Source organism: Thamnophis sirtalis, unplaced genomic scaffold (genome assembly GCF_051295495.1).
Source record: "Thamnophis sirtalis isolate CommonGarterSnake01/CBP01778 unplaced genomic scaffold, rThaSir2_p1.2 scaffold_8, whole genome shotgun sequence".
Classification (NCBI taxonomy): Eukaryota; Metazoa; Chordata; class Lepidosauria; order Squamata; family Natricidae; genus Thamnophis; species Thamnophis sirtalis.
The window spans coordinates 64,939,501-64,962,906 of NW_028261388.1; the positions used below are offsets into that span (position 1 = coordinate 64,939,501).

Consider the following 23,406-nt stretch of genomic DNA (forward strand, 5'->3'; position numbering starts at 1 on the left):
GTGAGGTGATATAAGGAGTGACTGGGCAGGGAGGGGCAGGGTAGGTGTGGCCAGACAAAAGTTTCACTACCAGTTCGCCCAAACTGGCTGAATCCCACCACCGAGTCAATCTTTGTTACTACTGGTCACCCTCTTCTTGTCCATTTTTTTCCTTTATATAAATTAAATGATTAATGTTTTATATCCCTTCAGAGAAAAGTGGTATGAAAAGGTTTGAGGATCTAGGAGGCCCTACTTATGGATTCTTCTACTTTCTACTTTCATTTATTTTTGTGACTTTGTTTTTCTTAAGTTGTCTCTCTCCCCTCCTCTGTTCTCTTCTTTGTGTCCTATTTTTCCTAATTTCTTAGTTGCTAACATGGTTATCCCTTAACCTTCTTGTTTTAGCCATGCCTTTCCTTTGTCACCCTATTCCTCTTCCATTTTCAAGTCTCATCTCTTTTGCTAAGGTTGTCACAAGTTTTAAAATGTTCATTTCTCTTTATTAGAGTGTTACAGAAAATGACAGGCTTTAGACTTCTCAGGATACAGGAAAAGTTTATTTGCCAGCCAGGTTCAGAAAGCTAGCCCATGGCTTAGCATTGCAAGTTCTGAACAACCTTCATTATCGAAGCACGCATTCTTATACATTCTCAAAAGCATTGCAACACGGAAATACTTAACACATTTCTTAGTGGTTACCTTGAGGAGAAAACCTTATAAGGAGATGGGATCTTACTTCTCCTTTTGTTTATGGAATACGTGTCATTAACAAACTTTAATTGAACCTTGGACTTTTGACATAGATTTTGACATAGGGATATCTTGTGGTTAGGCACTGGCTTCCTGTTCTTTTGCAAACTGCAATTCTGCCTATGTGGCTTTAATATAGAAGTAAAGGTGCTCTAAGAGGCTGTCCAGCCTGACCCAGTAGGTTTCACACTTAATGTCCAAATCTCACTTTACGTCTGCTTTATCCCCCCCTTCTAGACTCTATTAATACCCACAATTGAGTCTAGCCTCTTAGATTAAAAATATAAGCCTGCAGAATACAGAATAGCAAATTAAAGCACATCTTATAGCACATCAACACACATCTTAGGGCTTATCTTCCGGAATCACTTTCCCTTCTTCTAAGAGTGCAATTTGAATATAGGAGCTAGTATCTGAAGCTTCATCTTCCTTGAGGGTATGTGTGATTAGGCTTTCCATTAACATTAACTCTTTTTCAGACCGTATCTCTTTTACAGACTTCATAATGAACTGTTTAAGCAAGGGTATTATGCAAGGGATAATATCTTGCGATTCCACATAATAAAAGCAATAGCATTTGTTTAATACAACCTGTTCCTGGTAGCCAAGAGAACCATTCAGAACCTTGTGGTCTTTAACCAATTGAGGAAGCTGGGTTTCATAGTTCTTTAACTACCCCTCCCCAGACCGCTCCTGATTTATTCATATAGAAACAGCAATCTTCTCCCAGGAAATCACATAGCCCATCTTTTTCAGCAGTTAAAAGATCTATGGCATGCCAGTTCACAATTAGGCTTTCTTGGAATTCTTCCGACAGCTGCCTGAACTGTGTAATGGAGTAGGCCATTCCACCTACACCCATTCCAACTGCAGTCCCTATTCTCAAGATCGCTAATAGCGGAATTAGGAGCACCCATTACCACCCATTTTAGGGAGGATGTGTATTAGAGTGCATGTGCCAGTCCAATTGGTGGGTAAACATAGATATGCATTTCTCCCACATAGAAAAAAAAACTCCATTTTCTCCTACACATACGCTGATGTTCATGGAGAAGGCATGGGCTCGGAGGTTCCTCCCATTAGTCCAGACTTGTAAGATTCCTGCTAGCAACATACCACTCAGGGGTTGTAATGGAACTTCTTGATTAGGATCCATTAACTTATTCCTGAGGCCTGGTCCTTCAAAGAGATATTGCAAAAGTAAACACAAACTCCCATATTGGATTGTTTTGAAAGCCAAACGGTAAGTCAGGGTGGGTGGAATGGCCTTGGGCAGCTTCCAAGGGAGAGATTCCCCTCCCTTTGGTTAAAAAAACAAGTAGAGGTGACTTTCTGTTGGAAGATCTTGTGAGCAGAGGGAGGCATGCTACAAATCAATTTTACATCTACAAGGATTTTCCTGGGGGCAAGATACATTTCAGATGGGCATTGTTCCTCTGATAGTGACCCCACAGGAATGCCAGGCTCCTGATATCGTTTGATGCACAAGGAGGGTGACCCTATAATTTCTACACCAACTGCTATGGGCCAACGATGGGGAGATGGTTCATCCCCAGTCTTTTCGCCATATAGCTGGGCTTCTGCCGTTTTAGTTCCCCATTTACCACCCTTGTCAAAGACAATCGTAGCTCTGGTCATTTCCCCAAAATCTGGCTCAACTGGAACAGCATTGTAAGATTAAGAGGTTGCAGACAAGCATATCCAACATTTTTGGCCTAGGTCAGGGTCAGAACGATTGATTAAGCTTTGACCTAACTCCAGCACTCTTAACATATAGTTCCCTTTTCTCAATTGTTGCAGGGGGCCATTTTCCCTATGCTCTGCCCTTTTTCTTACAGGGTTTGTCATGACTTTAGGTGTTGGGATTGGCTTACAGTTCGTTCCCAAGCATAAATAATGCACCGTTGATGGGAGCGGACCTATTCCACATCCTGTAACTTGATTCCACCCTGTTTTCCTGGATTTTTTGACATCCTCGGATCTTTCTTCAAGAGCAAGGTGGTTGCTCAGGTATTTTCACAACATTGGGAACTACTATTCAAAACATTATCACTTAGCAAGCTCTTTGCCACTAACATCCAGAGCCACAAATAATTGTCTCTTACACAAAACTTCTCCTAACACAATTCTTTTAGCCTACTGAATCACCACGTCAGGGAAAAGGCAGGGGATATACATAGTTTGAGGAAGGGCAATCTATAAAACCAAATCTTATTTGCTAAACATATTACCCACAATCCAAAAACTCCTATTATACTGCAAAGAACCCATTCCCACGGTTCCTCAAACCTAAGTGTCAACAGAAGATTCACACTCCTCTTTGTCACAGTCAATGATTTTAGCCTCAGCAACTGTCTTCCTCTGGAGGGGGCAATTCCTGGGGATGAATATGCAATACACAATTAAGTAATTCACTAAAGCAGTTATGACTATGAATACTTGGCTTGCCATTTCCTGACAGGTGCTCAAACTTTCTAATACATCTTATAGCTAATAAATGGAACGTTGTCTTCCTTCCTTCAATTCTTCAGCCGTACGTTGAGAAAACAGCTTCCGGTTGTGGTTTCAGTAGGGCTTCTTCTGCCCCGTAAGAGCTTCCCGTTGCCGGTAGGGAAGCTTATAGGGGGCGTTTCTTTTAAGCATATCACTAGAGGATGGGCTTCATCCTGGTCTGCCTCCCAATACTCATCAGCAGCTGGCTTAACTTGAGTCCAGTGAATCTGAAACTTGGATTCCAACATATTTACTTACATGACCACAATATATGGGTCCTTCCATTTAGGTTTCAAATTCTTCTCCTTTCCAGTGTTTTACCTATACTTTTTCTCCCACCTGAATATTATGACTAGGGGTGGTCAGAAATGGTGGACTGAGGGACACACAGTATTGCTGGATTTCTTCTATTTGCTTATTCAGTTCTCTCACAATATGGTTCACCCATAAAGCCCCTATTTGACCTAGGTGCTCTATATGATTTTTCAAGTTAGCACTTATAACTGGGGGTCTCCCAAACATCACTTCAAAAGGAGATAACCCAATTCCCTTTGGCATAGAGCATCACACAGACTAAAGTGCCATTGACAATGCATTCACCCATTTATGACTAGCATTGTCTTATATAGCCCACATTTGGGCATGTCTGTGAAATCAATAACTAATGAATCCATGGGATAATATCCTTTGGGTTGACTTCCAGGAGGGAATCTAGGTCCTTGCCTTGGGTTTACTTGAGCACATATGCTACACCTTTCACTTGCATGGGCACACAGTGCGTGTAAGCAGTCAATGTAAGATGGAGTTCTTCTGCTTTGGAATATCTGGAGCTCAGTCTCCTTCACATTTTTCAACGCTGCATAAGTTATCATGTCAGGGTGGCTCTGATAACATCGGGTTGCTGACAGCCTTGTTTCTCTGTCAGCTGCTTTTCCCTTTTCTGCTGGATCCGACCATCCAGTTAAGATTAAGGAGCTACTTAGAGTCCTTTACATGGGGTAAATCTTATAGTCCAGAGAGCTAAGGGTAAGGCGTCTACCCATTTACGGTGGGTTTCAAGACAACTTATCTTTTCCTTAACAGTGTGATTCACACATTTGCTTAATTTCTTTCCTGAGACCGTTAAAAGACCTATTTCCCCATAATCAGCAGTATTGACATGCAAAGTAAGGAAGGCATAAAGAGTCAGTTCAGAAGTTCACCCTTCATTCATTCTTTGTCCTCTTTTAATGCACGGATTAAAGCCCATAATTTTGCTACTTGGGCAATAGTGCCTTTTGAGTCAAGAATGCCTGATATTTGTAAATTCTAGGGTTTGTTAACCATAAATGTCCCTTCATTTCTAAAATTCTTTGAATTGTGTGGCTTGTATAGATAAAAGTAGCCTGTCCAAAAGTTAATTTATTAGCTTCTTTTATCACAAGAGCTGTGGTGGCTAGAATCTTTAGGCAATGTGGACAGACTTTTGCAACACAGTCCAGTTGTTTATATAGATAAGCCACAGGTTGTTGCCAACTTCCCTTTTCTTATCAGAGCCTGAGATAATTCTGACTTCAGGCCTTTTTACACTCATTTCTGCTTTGAACCCCAAACAAAGGGTTCTTTTTCACCCCCCTTTGCAGATGTGTAAGGGGGTTTGGCTAGAAGAGCGAAATTTGAAATCCTCATCCTAGTCGTTGGTTCTGCAATTTGGCACACAGCTTCTTTTCACTCATTTCCTATTGTCTTCTAACCTCGACTTATGGTGTACCTTAAGTATTTAACTTGGGGCTTTCCCAGGTGAGCTTTTTGCCTTGGGGCACCATGTCCCTTCTCCATTAACAAATGGAGCAATTCATTGGTTTTTTTCCAACAAGTTTCCTTTGTCTGTCCTGTCACTAAGATATCGTCTATGTATTGGAGTAGCACATCTCCGTGTTTACCAAAAAGGTAGGTGAATTTTTATTTTATTTTTTCAAATCCTTGGCAAGCAAATTGCCTCTTGTGACCTGTTACTAGGTTTCCCCCAAAAGCAAACAGTTTTTGCTTTTGGGGGAAATGTATTTTAGATGGTGAAGTAGGCAGACAGGCATGGCTTGGGACATTTTTGTAATCAGTGACCTTTTTTTCTTTTCTTTTCACCAAATACATTGACCTCTGCTTTGGAATTATTTGACAACGCAACTGTCAGCAGTTCAGCTTTACATTGCATCCTGTGCTCACTCTTTCTTTCTTTCTTTCTTTCTTTCTTTCTTTCTTTCTTTCTTTCTTTCTTTCTTTCTTTCTTTCTTTCTTCACAAAGATCTTTCATGCAATTTCCATTTATTCAAGCCACACAGACCTTCGTGGCTTTCTTTTCTTTCTAACTGGAGGGCTCTTTCTCTGTCTGGCCATGGGATGCTATTATTGGCCCCTCCTCGACAATTCTTCTGGCAAGTCCCCTAGCATCCCACTCTTTCTGTCTTTCTTCTCTGAAATTTGAGCCCAATTAACATACGTTTTGTATGCTTATTTCACAAGTTCAGAGATGCCTTTCCTGGGCCCCCTTTTTGTCTTCTGTATTTTATTTATTTATTTACCCTAATGTCAACTGCAGAGTGACCAATGAAGATTATATTGATCATTCTCTTACTTTCTTCAAGCTCAGGATCTAATGTGGTATTTTGCCTAAAGGTTTGATAAATGCATTCTAGGATTTCCCCTGGATTTTCATCCTGTTTCTGTTGAATTTAATAGACCTTCCCTAAATTCTTAACTTTTATTTGAATTCTAACAAAACTATAGTTTTGCAGCTGAATGGACTAGATTCCCAATCTGGTTCCTTCAGTAACCATGTCCAGTCTGGATCTTTTGCATGACCCTTCTGCAAAGGTTTATTCATGGTCACCTTCACCAGCCTTCTTTTCTCTGGGGTTAATAAAATTTCCATCAGACTTTGTATGTCAGCTCAAGCAGACTGGTGAGTTCAGAAAAATGGATGCAAAAAGGAGATGCATCTCACCTGGATTTTCTCTATAAGCAGGAATTTGATTTTTCCAATTATATAAATCAGCCATTGAGAATGGAGCATATCCACACCTTATGTAGCTCCCCCTCATCTTCTGGCAATAAAATTTTCCTTAGGGGCAATTTGAGTTTTTGTCTCAACTGCTCCCTTGGACCAGGTTTATGGTCCACTTGATCTGTTCCTTTTGTAACCTTTTTGGTTTCCTTCCTCCTGGCCCCACCTAATGGGACCGTTTGTTCATTCTAACCAATATCTGATTCCACTTTTTGTCTCCCTGGGTCTCCTACCCCTTCAGTGTCAACCACTTCATGTTAAGGCTACACAGGTGGAGGACACTGATGTCAGAGACACACTCTCTCTTCTCTTTTTAAACCCTTAAACACATCAACAAAACAAGCATGCAAGCTAAAACATTGAGACTCTCTTTTTTCTTTTGTTTCTTAACTCTTATCTATGTCTCTTTTGTGGATTCATACGGTGGTTTGACTAGGAGGGCAAAATTCAGTATCCATATTCTACAATACCTTGCTACAACCAAAACCCCTCATATTGTCTCCTATTAGTTGTTTTGTCGTTAAATCAAATCATTAAATTTTTCAACACCACTACTCTGTGGGGAATAGACAGCATGAAGTTTCCACTTAATTCCAAAAACCTAGGAAACGGTTTGTGTCACCTGAGCTGTGAAGTATGGGTTCACATGCTTCAGGAACAAAATGAACAGGTAAAATCATTTAAACATACAATAACTACAAGGATGAAACTTTTCTCATGTCCTTTTGGATTGGAGACATCTTGGTTTCAATTACCTTGAGGATGCACAAAGACTTAGACACACCTAAGAATTTCAACAGACAGTACATCAAATTAATCAAGTCCAATCAGGTCTTCCCATTCAATAGGCTTTACCTTTTTATTACCTGCTAAATTTCTTACTTTTGCTCAAAGTTATGCCCGATGTTCTATCTCCTTATGCACTAGATTATTAATACCTGCCTCTGCCCTGGGGTGTTCCATAATTTGGACCTCCCAGCAGCACTGGCTAATTTTTAAAAGTCCAAATTCTTGATCTCCCAGCCCGTGCTGGCATATTTTTAATGATCAAGATATATGGAGACTTTCATTAACACATCATTTGCATCTGGGTGGGGCTCTTAATTCATCTCATGGTGGCCAAAATCTGAGGCCCTACAGAAAGGCACCCCAAATCTTGGCACAATGTCTTTTAGTACACACAAAACCAAGAGATCTCTAAATCCCAATTTCTGGAAATATTGTGGGGAAATCTATTTGCCACACAGCACCTGGGAGCCCTGTAGAAGGACTTCCAAAGGAAGTTTCCATCCTGTTTTTGGGTTGTTTTTTTCACAACTGAGACAGGCTGCAGCAACCTGATTAACAACAGCATGTGTCTCTAACTACCGATCCCTGCAAACAACCTCCTTGAGGCTTGTGCAATGGGGCTGAGGATAATTTCTCTGCCAGAGACTTTACTAAAACTTTTCTGAAGGTTTTTTTCAACATGTATTGGAGGGGTGTTCGAGGAACACTCTCCACCCCTCCCATGTTCTAGTTCTAATACACTTTCTGCTGACCTGTGGCCCCGGAGCTCACGACCACCAACAGGAAATGCAGCAGATTATCCATACCTTGTCTATAACTTTGGTCAGTTGAGATTGTCACATAATGCTTTTTAATCATTCAGAGACAATATAGTTACATGTAAATATAGATATAGACATTATCCATATAGACATATATTATTTATATTACCTATATTAGAAATATAGACAGTAATAATTACCAGCCTTGGATCTATCACTATGTTTAGCTATATCACATACGCCATTCCCTGCTAATAGTAAGAAAGGTATCAATTCATTTCACAAGCTTTTGACAAGATGCCTCCAGGGCAATCAAAACTCTGTTACTATTTGAATTATACAGTTCTGGACCAGAAGAGAACGAATTTCACATTATTTCCCAACTCCACAGTGTATGTTTCCAAGGAATAGAATTATATGGAGAATGAGAAAGCTTGTGACACATCCTTGCATTGGATGGCAAACATAAACAAAAATATGTAAGTGGGTGTGTTTTTAAAGAAGGGATTGAAAAGAGTTAAAATCTTTACATTAGCTGAAAAAGATAATCCCAGATCAAATGCCTGTTTTCCAAGAAAAAATTTTGTCTTGAACTTATTTTAATTTTCTGGAAGACAAATTCTGATTACTGTATTGTTGTAATTATTCACACGATTTTAAGCCACTGAATCATATTCATATATTCTTCTTTTTACTTGTAATCCCAACATTATCCATCCATATGTAGCATAAAATTACATTTTTTAAAAAAATATTTATGGTTTTTCTCTTTAACATATACAGTATGAGTACTTAATGAACAGTTCCAGAGTAGTGAACAGTATACAGAGTCCTAGAATAACAATAATGCTGTTTAGGTATACATAATAATAATCTTTCAACTTCTAAGATTTATATATACATTGTAGTTATAATATATTATATTTTGTAACAATGTACATATACAGTATGAGTACTTAATGAACAGTTCCAGAGTAGTGAACAGTATACAGAGTACTAACAACAACAATAATGCTGTTTAGGTATACATAATAATAATCTTTCAACTTCTAAGATTTATATATACATTGTAGTTATAATATATTATATTTTGTAACAATGTACATAGGAATGTTTTCCCCATTTCTACTTTCTACCTCTTTTTTCTAACCCCTAATACAACAATTCCCATATTAAAAAGTATTATGTATTTATCCATCATCTCTTATCCTTTACTATTTAAGCATACATGGTAGTAGTCTTTCAACTTCTAACATTTACATATGCATAGCAGTTAGTACCTTACATCATTGACATTATGCATAATAACATTTTCCTAATTTCTAATTTTTAGCTTTATTTTATTTAATTAGATTTATTTTAGTGAAGTGCACACTCAGCGAACCAGTTATTACACTGGTGAAATCCCCCACCACTGGTATTTATATCTTTTAAATCTTTTCCAAAGCTCATCAATTAATATTTTCAAAAACTTGCATCATATTAGAAAATTTAATTTAGAGAAAATCCTGAATTAAGAGTCTCTTGGTGTTTCTTCTTCTGGAGTGGAGATTTTATTTCTTTTTAACAAGAGAAGACAAAGCAGATATGGGGAGAGGAACAAGTTAATTTATTAATGAGAAAAAATCGAGCAGAAGGTTGTTTTCCTCTGACAGTTTCCTGAACTGAAAATAAATTGCTGATTACCAGGTACATAACTGGGAAAATAGTAGCATCTTGGACTCTGGCTAAGACAAGCAAGGTGATTTAGTTATGTTAGAGTAGCCTACTTGGCTTTAGCCATATGTAGTAGTAGGTAGAATTTTGGAGACTAGGGAGAAATGGGAAATTATACTGGCCTACTATAATTCTACCTTTCTGAAAAGGTGATTTGTGCACAATACTCTTAGTGTTCCAGATGATAGAACTATTCTGGAGAGGTGAAGGATTAGTACAGACAGTCCACTGCAGGAGGCTGATTTGAGTATTTGAGTATTTATTAATACTTATAGGCCGCCCTTTTCCCTGAGGGGACTCAGGGCGGCTTACATAAAATGAGGGGGGGGGTATACAGACAATAGACACAAACAATACATAAAAGTAAAATAGTAAGCAACATTCATTCATCATTCGGGTGGGGACAGTTATCTTTGTCCCCAGGCCTGACGGGCTAGCCAGGTCTTAAGGGCTGTGCGGAAGGTCTGGACGGTGGTGAGGGTACGAATCTCCACGGGGAGATCGTTCCAAAGGGTCGGAGCTACTACTGAAAAGGCTCTCCTCCGTGTAGTTGCCAGTCGGCACTGACTGGCAGATGGAACTTGGAGGAGGCCTAATCTATGTGATCTAATTGGTCGCAGGGAGGTAGTTGGCAGGAGGCGGTCTCTCAAGTACGCAGACCCACTACCATGAAGGGCTTTATGAGTGACAAGTAGCACCTTGAAGCGCACCTGGAGATCAACAGGGTGGGTTTGCTTTGGTGGTGTTCCTTCCACCATCAAGTAATTCTGCCAAATCCTGATTGACCTATAAAATAGGAAATGTGCCATGCAATAACAATAAAAACAACCACCTTTTAATAGTTTTTCCTGCCGAGTACAGTTACTCAAACTGCCTGGTTTTCAAATAAGCTGTTGGCAAAAAAAGTGAAAAGGACTAGAGTGCTGTTAACAAAAAAACCCAAAATCCTCATTTGAAAGACTAGCCTATGATGCTATTAAAGAAATCTTTTGCCTCTGCTGCAACTGTGTCTCAGCAACAAAACACAGCAGCAATCTGGGTAGAAAGAAGCCTATTGAATTCTGGTACATGAGAATAAAGATCACAAAAAGCCTATTGTAGTACATTTTCCCCAGAATTTACTGTTCAAATTACTCATCTCCATGGTGACTTGAATGTTGTGCTTGATACAGATTGAGTTAATATCTTCTTGGTTGTATAATGCAACTTATTGGCACCAACAGGAATCTTTAAAGGGGAGACTTGCAGGATGTATGTTTTTTGAGTTATGAAAATGCATACATTAGTAATAGAAGAAGAGCTAAAAGTTGATTGAATATTTTTAAAAGGCAGTATTTTTAAAAAGTAGATCTTCTTTATAAAAAAAAACTTTTGGCTTAATATCTTAAATATTCCATTTTCCATCTTGTCAAAATCAGTATCTCAAATATCCCATATTATCTAACAATTTTATGAATACTCTCAAATTCTCTTCCATGATGATTTCCTGCCAGTATGTGAATGACCAAAATTATACCATTCTTTTCCAAATATAAATGCAAAGATGTGGAGTTATTTTGGAGATAGGGTTGGGATAAATGGGGGAATAAAGAATCTGAAACTTAACTAAAGAGAGTCAGTAGGCACAACATATAAAAATGGTAACCTATCTGGATAGAGATATCTGAAATATTTGGGACATCTTCGGAACTTAATATTACCTTTATAAGGAGAGGTGACTAAAAGCATACTTTATCAGACTAATCTAGTTTGCTAATTGCATATATAGTTATAATGGTTAGAATTAGCTTCATCTTTTGTGTAAAAGTTAGACTACTGCGGTACTTAGGGTTAGGGTTAGTAGCTTCTAGACCTTAAGTTTTGGTTTATGCAAAACAGACCTAAAATTTATAAATAATGTTAAAACTTAATATTTATCTATATTTACCCGCCTAAAGAACCAGTGTATGGTTTTAAGATTAGGTCCTGTTAAACATTAGCCTAAATTGTCTCTTATCCTATCCATTTATAAGATATTCAAAGACTTAAAAATAAATTAAACTGGTAAACATGAAAAAGGGGCTTTGGGGCTTTGGAAATGTCTTATAATTTCATAGGGTTTTCCCATTCTTCAGGTTGATATACTTAGAATAATATTTAATATTTTAAATATAAAATTAATACTCTTATTAATATTCTTACAATAAAAATATTTTATTATAATATTCTTAAGATGTTTCTATTCTGAATAATGATAATGACTCAGTATAATACTGAGTCTCATCTAAATTATTTGTTAATCCAATTTATATTCCACCTTTCCTTTAGAAGTTCAAGCCTTTCCTTTCTTTTGAACCCATAATGCAGAGCCTTACATACATTACAAGAATCAAAACCAGCTCTGTTTTCCTGTGCAAATGCTTGTCTAGTTAGACAATAGCTTCCCCTTCTCCCCATAAGTTTTGAGATCTTTCTATCTTTCTATCTCTAATATACCTCAATGAAACATAAGAAGTTAAAAGTTTCATATAGAACATTAAGCTGAGTCTGGCATTAACCTGTCATTACAAAGAAGGATTAGACATATACTTTCAGAGAGCTCCTGGGGGCTGGGGAGGGCAGAAATTAGGAAAAAATGGGCCGTGTCTTGCCCCCCCCCAGCCCCCAGCAGCACTCTATAAGCCTCCATAAGGCTATGCATGCAATTTGTTTTACAAAAAACGAGCCCATTTTTGTGAAAAACAGGCCATTTTTAGGAGGTTTGCAGAGTGCAAAAACTTTTTTTTCCCCTTTCGGAAAGCTCTTTAGTTAGAGTGATTGATGAGAATTATATTGATCAAGTACTGTGCCAGCAGAAACAAGTCTTAGGTGCTGCAGGTTGTCAGATATTTCCTTCTCTAGCACATGGATAAATACACCTGGAAACATCTACCTACCTACCTACTCTCTCTCTCTCCCTACCTACTGTATTCTCTCTCTCTCTCTCTCTCTCTCTCTCTCTCTCTCTCTCTCTCTCTCTCTCCATCTACCTACCTACCTACTCACTCTCTCTCCCTACCTACCTACTGTATTTCTCTCTCTCTATCCCTCTATCTACATACCTACTCTCTCTCTCCCTACCTACCTACTGTATTTCTCTCTCTGTCCCTCTGTCTATCTACCTACTTACTCTCTCTCCCTATCTACCTACTGTATTTCTCTCTCTCCCTCCCTCTACCTACCTACCTACCTACCTACCGACTCTCTCCCCCTCTCCCTACCTACTGTATTTCTATATATATATATCCCTCTATCTACCTACCAACCTACTCTCTCTCTCCCCCTACCTATCTACTGTATTTCTCTCTTTCTCTTTCTCTCTCTCTCTTCTTTTATCTACCTACCTACCTAACTACTCTCTCTCCCTACCTATACTGTATTTCTCTCTCTCTCTCTCTCTCTCTCTCTCTCTCTCTCTCTCTCTCTCTCTCTCCTTTTATCTACCTACCTACCTATCTAACTACTCTCTCTCCTTACCTACCTACTGTATTTCTCTCTCTTTCTCTCCCTCTCTATCCCTCTATCTACCTACCTACTTTTTTTAATTTGCCTCTTCAAAACCTTGGTGCGTCTTATACTCTGGTGTGTCTTATACTCCAAAAAATATAGTAATTGTGCTTTCTCATCTAAAGCAAACTAAACTTATAGCACTACTCTTGTATGTTCTTATTGCTCAAAGCAGTGTTTCCACATTTTTAACAGACATATTAGCTTTGATTTTAAGGCAGACTATTGTGTTTCATAATGTGCAAAACACAATAAAAAGAAAAGTTGTCATTTGTATCCTTGCAAGCATATTTACTCCATTTAATTTAATTGTTCACATCAACAGTTGGAGATCTTAGTGTTAAAGTTATGAAAAGCAGCAATGAATCTCATAAAGATTTTTAAGTCTAGTCCAAAAATATAATATTTTCCCCATGAAAATAAAATAAACTACAAAATGAAATTGTAGCTATTCTGCTTAAAGAACATAAATATAGTAAATCTAATTGTTCACATCTAGAAATCAGCTTAAAACTTTTTCAGAATACATTGCCTTTAACTTTCTCTAGGTGAAAAATAATAACAAATATTTTTCAATCAGAACAGAGCTGGAAGGAACCTCGAAGGTCTTTTAGTCGAACCCTCTACTACCAACCAGGAGATGCTATACTATTTCAGAATTTGCAGAAATTACAAGGTTTTATGGTTTCAATAAAGGAGAATATTTGTAGCTGAGTATTGAAATGAGGAGTTCTTGATGCTCTTTAGCTGGGTTGTTTTCTTGCATTGGTGATATTACCTAATTTGGGTAATGAGACATCTGCAAGAACCCAGCTCTTTTTATGTTTTGTTTTACATAAAGTTTTTTTATTTCATCTCTAGCATCCTAACTTTACATTGTTACTTTATGCAGGTCTACCAAGGAGACATTACACCTCTTAAAGAGAACATGAACAATGTTAATGGCTTGGCTCATCAGTTTACCTCATCTGAGATTCCACTTTCTCCATATATGCTCAGCCGGCTAGAAGACCTGAATGGAAGATGGAAACTCCTGCAGGTAATAATGTACACCTTAAGAACAATCAATACTGTCAGGGTGGTGATTTGGACATATTTATCTGTTCTGATTTTCCATCAAGCAAAGCAAGAAACAAATAGATCCTAATCACTTTCGGATTCCTCAGGGATGGGTTTCAAAATATTTTATTAACAGTTCAGTGGACATGGCGGGGGGGGGGGCATGTGACTAAGTGGTCATGGCCAACTTGACATCACTCACACACACTCAGTCACATGACACCCCCCCCCCCACCTAGCCATGTCCACTGAAACAGCAAAAAAAATTGACAAGGGAGGGGGTGCAAGGCCGGAGCTTTTTGCTGTCTCCCAAATGGCACTGGGGGCAAGCTGAACAGCCTGCTCTTGAAGTGGCAGCTGTGGCCCTGGACTCTCGCTCTGTCTGTCCGGGAAGCTCCGTCTGCCCAAGAGATGAAGCCCAGGGAGGAAGATAAGGGCTGTTCAGGCGGTACCGCCCAGCATCCTTTGGATGCAACGGACCCAATGGAGACAAGTGCTCTTCTCTGTGGGGTGGCCATGCTCGCCCGTTCCTGGCCTGAAGCATCATGATCCCCTCCCCCGCTGGGCCAAGTGTGCTTGGCTGGGTGGGAGGTCATGAAGCTTTGGCCCCAGAGCGGGCGAGCACAGCCACCCCACCAAGAGGAGTGCTTGCCTCCATTGCCTCTGAAGGTGGAGGGCAGGTGTACGACAGCAGGGAGCGACAGGCACCACTGCTTCAGGTGTGAGTGGAAGGTCCTGGGCATCGGGAGGGCGTGTGTCTGTGTGCCTCATAGAAGTTGCTCGGCTCCATCGAGTAGCTAAAGCACACTATGGCGCATGGTTAGAAGCCAGTGGGGATCAGGTGGCGGCAGCAACGGTGGTGGCAGCACTTGAGATTGGAACGGGCTGGCTGGTCGAGTCATTCCAGGCCGGTTATTTATACCTGCTGGGCAATGGGTGCCCATTCCAACAATTCCTCCCTGTCCCACCTCCGGCACCACTTCCGGGCCGGCTGCCCGAACAGGCCTCAGGAGGGGGCCATCCCTGCCTGTTTGCAGCGGCACCAAGAAAGCCGCAAACCTAAAGTTGCACTCACTCCTGCATGAAAGCCGAGATCTTCTCGCCCTATCGGCTGGACCCACTGGGTGCTGAACGCCCCAATTGAGCTCCTCAGCCTGCTCTTCTGAAAGCCAGGTGGGACATGAAGGCTTCAGGTGGGTGAGCAAGTGGTGAGCAGGGGACTGGTTCAGGGGCGTTACCAGCCTGACAATCCTACCAGTTCGGAGAGCCAGCCCCGATTTTTACTACTGGTTCGACTGAACCGGTCTGAACCAGTAGGAACCTACCTCTAGGATTACTCATTAGTAACATTAGTAACATTAGTAACATTAGTAACATTAGTAACATTAGTAACACTAGTAACACGAATACATTGCGCATCATTGAGAACGTTATATAGTATTCTAGTTGTGGGCTGTCTGTGTACGCTTCTGTATTATTTTTCTGAAGGCTAATTAAATCTTTCAGGATAATATAATTACTCTGCAGTTTTACTCCTACTAGTATATGAGATGAGAATTCTGGAATAAGAATAGAATGTTGGAAAGGAAAAAGCATAGAAAATTGGTTCTATATGGATATTAACTTACTTAAGAGATTTAGTAGAAAGACAGGCGTTTTTTCCCAAATTGCAACCTAAGAAAGCTCAGTAACTTAGAAAGATACTTAATGCAATGAGAACTATTATTAATGAACATTTATTTAGAAAAAGCTAATATTATCACACAGCACTAATATTTTTTCTAATTTCTTGAAAGTAAAAATACCTTAGATTTTAGATTTCTGTGTCAAGTTCTTTTGGAGGCAGTTTTTTTCCAGATTTTTGTGTTGTAATCATTTGTGTCTAGGCTGTTAAAAGTATTTAAGTTTCTAGTTTCTAATTAAATATTTGTTTGCTATAATTCTATGTTGCTATTAGGAAAGATTATGAATTTAAGTTTATTTTTAAGTAGTTCTTTGTCCTTATAATTCAGTAAATTAATCAGTGGCTCTTTCTGTTCTTTACCCTGAATTCATTTATGTGATATAAATGATAATAATCACTACGACTGGTTTACTGTTTTGTGTAGAGTAGAACATACACACTATTTTATCAATTTTTAAAAATTGTTCTAATTTTTACTCTAAAAATTACTCTAATTGCATTTTGTTTACACAAATAGTGTAATATATGCTGATTTCTTGCTCATTATATTAATAGTAATTATATTTAATTATATAATAATAATTATATCTAATGTAGTCTCTTTGATAAAGTGATATTTTAACATCTAAACGAAAAAGGTTTTAGTTGGTGTTGGTTTTTTTGAAAAAAGTGTAGGGCTTGGTGCTGGGCAGCTTGCCGTTTTGAGTTCTTTTTACTTTCTCTGAGGTCAATTTCAATTAGTGTTGATTCAATAGCTAAATCACAAGTAGTTATTAAGCTCTCTCCCCTAGTTAAATTTATCTCATGATATTTGTATTAAACACATTTGATATGTGTTATATCCATCTATTTTCACCTGGATTTTAGAAGTTTTTTTATATATTATTACTAATTCTGAAATTATTAAAGTAATTACAGTGACACTTATACCTTATAAGATTCTACGGTATGAATCTGATTGGTTGTGTGGCATAGTAGCAAGAGATTATTAATCTCAATTTGTTAATATATGAATTACTTAAGTAGTTCTGCCAAGGGTGGAAGAGAGGTACTGTATGTAATGAAAAAGCTTGATGACCATTGCTTACAATTTGTACTAAAGAACTAGGTTACAGCAGAGGTGGGTTCCTACCAGTTCGCACCTATTCGGTAGAACCGGTTCGTCAAATCTACCGAACCGGTTAGAAGAGGTTCCACCAGTGGACCCAGAAAGCAGGCCACACCTACAGAAGAGGTTCCAAAAATTTTTGAAACCCACCACTGGTCCTTGGATATGATTATTCTACACTATCATGCTCATATTTATAAAACTCAGTGCCTCTGTGAAAGGTAAGGATGACTACTGCGTTTGTGGTGCAATCAGAACATTGTGTGTGTTGAAGTTGTTTTAACGCAAACCAAAGATGCCTTTTAAAAAACAAGTTTACATCATATTCTTATGCATGCCAGTGCTGTGTGTGAGGTAATTTAAGGTGGTTCTGACAAGTGTCGTCGGCATCTTCATATCCGGTCATATGGGTGGCAAGCCACTCCCACAAAGGAGGCCACACCCACAGAGTAGGTTCGAACAATTTTTTGAAACCCACCACTGGGTTGCAGGCTGCAACAATCCAGCAATGAATCTGATCTGAAATAAACTTCTCTTGTACAAGCCCTACTGAAGCCCTCAAGCAAGAAAGAGCAATGATTACTCAGTATTGACCTTGGAAGAATATTCCTTTAAAAGAAAGGATGCTATTAGCATTAGTAGTATAACTATCCTTCCTATTGACACCCAAACAATTAAGGAAAATAGAGCATTACTGATGATCCCTTATTACAGATTTGTTTATGGCTATCTTTCATTTCATATTTGTTTAAGGTAATGTAGAGCCTTTCACACCTGTCACAACAGTCTTCCAAAGTTTTGACAATGGTAATTTATAACTTTACTATAAAAATTCAGGAGGATTTAGTGCCATCAGAGAACATTGAGCTGATAAGTAATGAAAAAGTCTCAAGGCAAAGGTTTCAGAGTATTTAAGAAGAAACCAGTAAGACATTCTTACTTTACCATTAGTCCTTCTACAATTATTCAAGTTATTAGCAGCGCAAGCTAAGTGACCTATCAGACAAATCAAGAAATTAGGCATTCCTGTACATGCAAACTTATTCACTTAAATTCAAGGAGTACAACTATCATCCTACAGTACTTCATTTATGGCCCTAAGAGTACCCATCTCTCCCACAATGGTATGTTTTTAAAAACTGCTTTCAAGCTTACTGAGCTTAAGACAACTGTTGAATGCTTTAAAAATCATTTCCTGTGATAGGACCAGGTGGGGTTTTTGTTTTGTTTTGTTTCACTTGAAGCAATTTTTTTCATATAATCTTTTTCAATGAAAAAAGGACCTTTGAAAATTCAACCTACCTGTTCTGGTGTTATTTTCACATTCCTGTACAACTTTCAGGAGGACAGAAAAAATTGCACTTTACCTGATTAATACAGTATAGTCTTCCCATCACTTAACTTTTATAGAGCACTTATTGGCTACATTGCACATAATTCTTTATTCCTTTCATCAGTAGGAATCCTACACAACATCCAACAACATTAATCTTGTAGAGAGAGAAAAGAACTTACCAAAAAAGAAACTTATATTACCAGAAAAAAACTCCATATAATACGATATTTTATTAGACAAGCTAGCTGTACCCGGCCACGCATTGCTGTGGCCCAGTCTGGGCGTAGTGGGGCAGCAAGTGGGTGCTGCCATTGGTCAGGACCCGGGCTGCTGGGCCGGGTGAGGCTGGTTGGGTGAGACAGCGCCGGGGCTGTCGGCCTTGTGGAAGTTGTTGAGCATCTCCACAGAGGAGCTGCACTCGGGCTCCCCCAAGTCGGTGGCCTTGGAGAGTGAGACGTCCAGGATCTCGGAGGAGAAGTCCTCAGTGTTCCGCCTTATGGGGCACACAGGGGCCGCCCCAGCCCCGCTGCACCTCAGGCTGATACCGCCGCCACCACCCCGTTGGAGCCGCCTTGGTGAGGCCATAGCTGGCTTGCAGTGAAGTGGGGTGAAGAGCACGCATGGCCGGCTGGGCTGAGGAGATGCTCCGCCTCCACCTCCTCTGGAGTTCCGCTGGGCTGGCTGGGGGTAGGCCGGCTTAAGGGCAGTCAAGGGATGGCCCAGGTGGCACCCTGCCACAGACAGCAAAGGCCTGGCGGGGGAGGGGAGAGAGGGAGGGGGAGGCCAAAGCACTTTGGCTCCCCTTGGTGGAAATAGCCAAAGCTCATCAGAGGAGGGGTGGAAAGGGGAAAGGGTGCGGCCACAACCCAGCCACACATATAAAGGGACCGTCGGGATGAAGCTGAAGAGAGGCCAAACTGTTCTGAATATACTATACTCACTAAATGAACGCTATGGTAAATGACACAACTCAATTCCAATGCATTGTCACACAAAATAATTAAATCAAAATGAAAATAAATTGAAATCTATGAAAATTCAATATAACAATGCAATCGGAAACATTGAAATGGAATCATGAAATATTTAGTATAGCATGTGTTGTTTTTACGTCCACCAGGTGGTGCGAGAAACATTGAAATGGAATCATGAAATATTTAGTATAGCGTGTGTTGCTTTTACATCCACCACATGGCGCTGGTTTTCAAAAAAGCATGTTTTTACAAAAATCATGTTTTAACCTATCACAGGTGTGACATCTATATAATATACATATATAAAAACATTCGTGTATTTGAATGCAACGTTGTGTCAAAATTTCAAAGCAATCGGTGAAGAACTTTTGGAGATTAGCAATTTTGAACAAACAACCATTACATTTTTATTTATATAGATTAATCAAGTATAAAATATTATTAGCCTAAACATGGGATCCTTGATACCTGGCACACAGAATTCTACTGTTTCTCTACTGGAAAGTTCATACAGGTAAATGTCATCATATGAAATGAACTCGTTTGTGAAACGCAAATAATAAGTTATGTATGTTAAAAAAAAACATTGCTGGCTTCTATGATAATGGGTTAAAGCAGGGGTAGCCAACCTTTTTATACCTACCGCCCACTTTTGTATCTCTGTTAGTAGTAAAATTTTCTAACCGCCCACCAGTTCCACAGTAATGTGATTTTATGAAAACCTAATGAAAATGTTTTTAAATAATGCTATGAAATTTTTTTAAAAAGTCAATGAAATTTTAAAAAAGGAAAGTGCTTCAATATCAGACAAAACCCATATCGCCCACCATGAAAGCTGGAACACCCACTAGTGGGCGGTAGGGACCAGGTTGACTACCACTGGTTATGACTTGATTTATCCTTAAGCAATCTATTTAAGCATGGCTGAAGTCAGCAGAAGTAGCCTGAAGTACTGCATTCTAACCACTGCACTGCCATGGTAAATGCCCTTTTCCTGCAAAAACCTTGCAAATCAGGATCACATGACTGTGGGATTTTGCAAAGAGACATAAATGTAGGCCAGTTGCCAAGCATCTAAAATGTGATTGTGTGCTTGTAGGAAGGAGTTGTTAGAAATTTGAATCTAGGTCATAAGTAACCTGGGGAAAGTCTGTCATAATTTCAAATGGTTGCTAAGCAATCAATTATAAGTCATGACAATACAAAGGATGAAAAAAAATGAAAAATACTTCTGAATAAACATAATTAAATATGATAGATAAAAATATGGTAAAAACTACGTGACCTAAAAAAACCAAACATTAAATCATTTCATGTTATTTTTGAAAAACCTTGTGCTTGTGGGGAAAATAATGAGCACAACAACTATTACTAGGACAAGCAAGAAAACTACCCCAAGCCCAGCATCTGCAACTTCGTCATCTTCACACCAGCACTCAATAGAGAACATGATGGGAACAGACAAAGCAGGTTCTGCATCAAACATCCAGAATATGCAAGCTACATTTTTAATGATACAAGAAGCAATGACCAAAACACAGGAAGCAATAGCAAATAACCATGAAGAGACCAAAAGAAACCACAAAGAAATTAAACAAGCGATGGGAGAAATGAAAGGAGATATAAGAAGAATGGATGACAAAATAAGAAACATTCAGCAGACTTTTATTAAAAATGAGCAGAGAATAAAAACAGTAGAGACAAAATTGGAACTATTAGACAAAAAGATGGAAACAGCGAAACAGAAATATAGCAGTAGACTTATATACCGCTTCATAGGCCTTTCAGGCCTCTCTAAGCGGTTTACAGAGAGTCAGCATATTGCCCCCAACAATCTGGGTCCTCATTTTACCCACCTTGGAAGGATGGAAGGCTGAGTCAACCCTGAGCCGGTGAGATTTGAACCGCTGACCTGCTGATCTAGCAGTAGCCTGCAGTGCTGCATTTAACCACTGCGCCACCTTGGCTCTGGATATGGATCTGCAAACAGTGATCTAGAGGAATCAATTGTTTTTTCTGTTGTTGGATATGTTGGATATGGAAAAAGCGTCCTTCTTCTTAAGATTCCAAAACATTGTGGAAGAATGGGCGAGACAATGGAAAAAATACTAGCAGAGGTATTACAGAGGGATAAACGAGATATGCAGAAAGATATAGACAAGGAATATAGTGTACACACAAATTATGCACCCAGACATACATTAATGAAAGAAGTCCATGTGAGATTCATGAAAAGGGTGATAAGAGATGAAGTATACAAGAAAATGAGGGAGGAAACAATAACATATAAAGGAAAGGAAATAAAAACACTGAAACAAGTACCGAGGACAGTGAGGAACCAAAGGCAACAGTACCAGTTCTTAACTTCAGAATTAATTAGATATAAGGTAATGTTTCATTGACTGGTGCCTGAAGGCATCCTTATTTCCTGGCAGGAGAAAAAATTTAAAATAGATACTATCGACAAATCACAAGAGTTCTTTGAACACCACTTTGCAATTGAAGAACATCAAGAGAGCAGAGAAACTGAAAGTAGGAGTCAAGGAATATATATAAAAAAGGAGAACAAGAAGGAAAAAGGAAACAGGAAAAATAATTATTAGAAAGAGAAGGTACGAGAGGGAAAATACAGAGAGAGACAAGGAACACAAGGAAAAAAGATGGAGGAGGAAATTAAGATGGTCTCCATAAACATAAATGGATTAAACTCTCCAGTGAAAAAAACCCAAATATTTACAAAATTACAAAAATTGGATATGGATATCATATGTTTACAGGGTCCAAGAAACTGTATAGCAAATTATTAGAAAATCCAAAGTTAGGGAAATTGTACACATCATTAACACACACACACACACACACAAATAGGAATAGCAATATACATCAAGGAAAGATTAAAATCGAAAGAAATATATACAGATGAGGAGGGAAGAATCTTAATGCTTGAGATTAAAACAGAACAAAAATAAATACTTTTTATTACAATATATGCACCAAACAACATCTTCTGGATGTTGTCCAGGATGGCTAAGGCTTCCTTTCTGAAGCAGACTGTTGGTGACGTCAGGACCTTTGAGAAGCACTTTGTTCAGAGAGCGGCCTTGGGATTGCACGCTGGTATCGAAAACTGCTCGAATCTGGCCTGGCTTTTGTGAGTGGTACTTTCTAAAGGATGGCAGCATTCCTCATCAGTTCTCGGAGGTGGAGCAAGTTCTGCGTATCCGTTCTGGACCATCTTGTCTGGGAACTCCACTAAATGAGCTTTCATTTCGGGCTTCTTGTTCATGATTTGTCTCAGATTGAGGAGGTGAGAGAGAGGTTGCTCATAGTTATTTGGAAACCCTTGCCTTGGTATACGAAAGGGTATTGGAGCCATCCAATTTCTGGTAGCCTCCTGTTGGAATTCCTTGACCATGAGCCTCAGAAATGCTTTGTTCTCTATCGACAAGGCCAAATCGTTGTCTTCTTTGCTGGTCTGGAACACTGTTGTTCCTACAACTGGTTTGACTGACGAAGTCGAGAAGTGTCCTTGGCATGGTTTTGAGTGGGATGTTCTCCCATTACTGAGAGTGGAGTTTGCAAAGACATTCACTGGGTTGAGACCTTTGGTTGATCGACACATACCGTCCCAAAGATGCCCCTTCCAAGTTCTGTCTTGAGGATGAATGGGGAGCCCTTTGGACCTTTGATCACTTCTTGAAGGGTGAAAGCGTTGGAGGTGTCTGCTCCTTGCAAGAGCAGGATTTCGGCTTTGGGATCTAGAGTTGGAAAGTGATTACTCGTGTGCTTCAGGTGAGGTGTGGTGCTTGCTACCTCTGGTGTTGTCAGTGGGAACTGTGCATTCTCATCTAACATGGACTACCCTGGTCACCTCATATTTCTTGGTTTGTCAGGGTAGGCTCTCCAATTTTAGGGGAGGGGTCGAGTTCTGACACTTGAGATTCCCCTCCTTGTTCCTGTTGTACCACGTGTTGGCTGTTTACGTAGGTTTTGACATGTGTGTCTGGGTTTTCCACTTCTAACTTCCTAATACTGGAGTTGAAGGAGGCTCTGTCAGCCTCGGCCTGCAGAACTTTGGCCCATATTAGTCTTTCTTTTGCTTCCTGCACATGCTGAAGATATTCCAGTTGAGCCTGAATTTTGGTACTCTGTGCTTGAGCTTTGGCTCCTGCGGTTGCTATATCTGCCT

General features: G+C 39.3%; 1 protein-coding gene across 6 annotated transcripts in view; it reads left to right on the top strand.

Annotated features, from left to right (window-relative positions):
* Window positions 1–23,406, top strand: part of DMD (dystrophin) — a 1,286,665-nt gene that overhangs the window by 1,008,606 nt on the left and 254,653 nt on the right. For all 6 annotated transcript variants that reach the window (XM_087721810.1, XM_087721811.1, XM_087721815.1 and 3 more), the window contains exon 59: window positions 13,949–14,095. In XM_087721810.1, the coding sequence (XP_087577936.1) occupies window positions 13,949–14,095 (147 nt within the window). The remainder of the gene's footprint in view (window positions 1–13,948; window positions 14,096–23,406) is intronic.